This window comes from Vollenhovia emeryi, unplaced genomic scaffold (assembly GCF_000949405.1).
Source record: "Vollenhovia emeryi isolate VEMERY1.0 unplaced genomic scaffold, V.emery_V1.0 DF948457.1, whole genome shotgun sequence".
Lineage (NCBI taxonomy): Eukaryota > Metazoa > Arthropoda > Insecta > Hymenoptera > Formicidae > Vollenhovia > Vollenhovia emeryi.
This window is the reverse complement of record NW_011957909.1, coordinates 1-1,491: the sequence shown is the minus strand read 5'-3', so window position 1 is coordinate 1,491 and position 1,491 is coordinate 1. Positions and strand designations below refer to the sequence as shown.

Below are 1,491 nucleotides of genomic sequence, written 5' to 3'. Positions count from 1 at the left end.
TGAGCAGGGCCTACTCGGGAGTACCTGAATGGGGCCTAGACATAAATGGGGAAAAACTGTCTACGGCCTTCACAGGCCCCTTTTTAACGTGCTACCCGGGATACTTCAAGATATGGGACTAATCGACTTACATGCCTCTTTTAGAAGTGGATTCCAAAGTAGTAATTAGAGATACCGATAATACGCGTTTTTAACTAAAATACCTATAATTTAAAATGTTATTGCGCAATACAAAAATGCCTAATCTAAAATTGTTACGTTTTAACTTGCAGTTCAGCGTGTAACGTTAGCTCAAGTACGTCCTCACGAAAGACCACAAAATAATAAAACACAAAATTCAGTTTATATTATAATTTTGTGTATATCTACTATAAATAATGAAGATCAATTATAATCATCTACCTGTGAAAGTGCATTATTTTTTCTTTATGGCGAGTAAGTAATTATTAAATATATGGCATCTCATAACATGCGTTATGTTAAGTCACTTAATTTTAAGATACTTGTGTGATAATCACAAAAAACATACCAAATAAATCACATATTTCCCATAATTTAAATGATATCAAATATCCGTGAATATAGTTACAATCATTTTTCTTATTTTAGCTATGGGTGCTATTACACTACATGTACCAGTTTACGGCAGGCAACTTGGTATTTCGCCATTAATTATGGGTAGCATCATCGCGCTTTTGCCTATTGCAAATTTGATCGGTAAATTAATAGTCGGCTACGCCGCGGATTATTTTCTCGCATGGAGGAAAAGGATATTTATGACACAGTTCACCGTGACGACTATGTCTTTTATTTTAATGTATTTTTTGCCGGCTCTACCTGGTCCGATACTACATGACCACACGTTTCAAAATGTCTCTTGCGAGTCTTTACCGCCTTGCGACATGGATTATGTAAGTTTTCGTATTGTTGTAACTGTAAATTTTCTTGATGAGGCAATAATAACAGATTTTCTTGTGAAAAATCTCATTCCCACGAAATCAAACATCCACTATGTACCAATAAATGTATACATATACTAAACGTGTTCTATATATCATCGTTAGCATACAAGTGCTTTAAAATTTCGAAAGCCTCTAAACAGTAAATCTTCAACAATGCCGGAAATGATATCAAACATACACTGGTCAAAAAAATTAACGCAACAAGAAATTTATATCAAAATTTGGCGAATTTCAAATAAGCGTAACTTCGCGAAAACTGGTCGAATTGAAAAGTTTTTTTTTCATTTTATAGGGCAAAGCCTCTGCTTTAAGAAGCTCTTATTGGAATTTGCATTCACTCTTCCCATTTCCCGGAACTTTCTCAAAATCATGACCATGGTTTTTCTCTAAAAAAATGGCACACTTTGACGCACTGTGCGGAGTATAGTAATTTTTCTTCGCCAGTTCTGCTTACGGTATCAAAAAGTGTATACTTTTCTCTTCAATTTAAAAAAAAGAAAAGAAGTTCCTACGATTTTTTTTCGCCAAA

At 34.2% G+C, this 1,491-nt stretch overlaps 1 protein-coding gene across 1 annotated transcript; it reads left to right on the top strand.

Annotated features, from left to right (window-relative positions):
• Positions 1-199: 199 nt before the first annotated feature.
• Positions 200-1,128, top strand: LOC105556739. Its single transcript, XM_012003842.1, has 2 exons — positions 200-435; positions 610-1,128. Exons 1-2 carry the CDS (start codon positions 378-380, stop codon positions 1,038-1,040), a joined length of 489 nt encoding a protein of 162 aa, XP_011859232.1. The 5' UTR covers positions 200-377; the 3' UTR covers positions 1,041-1,128.
• The last annotated feature ends 363 nt before the right edge of the window (positions 1,129-1,491 follow it).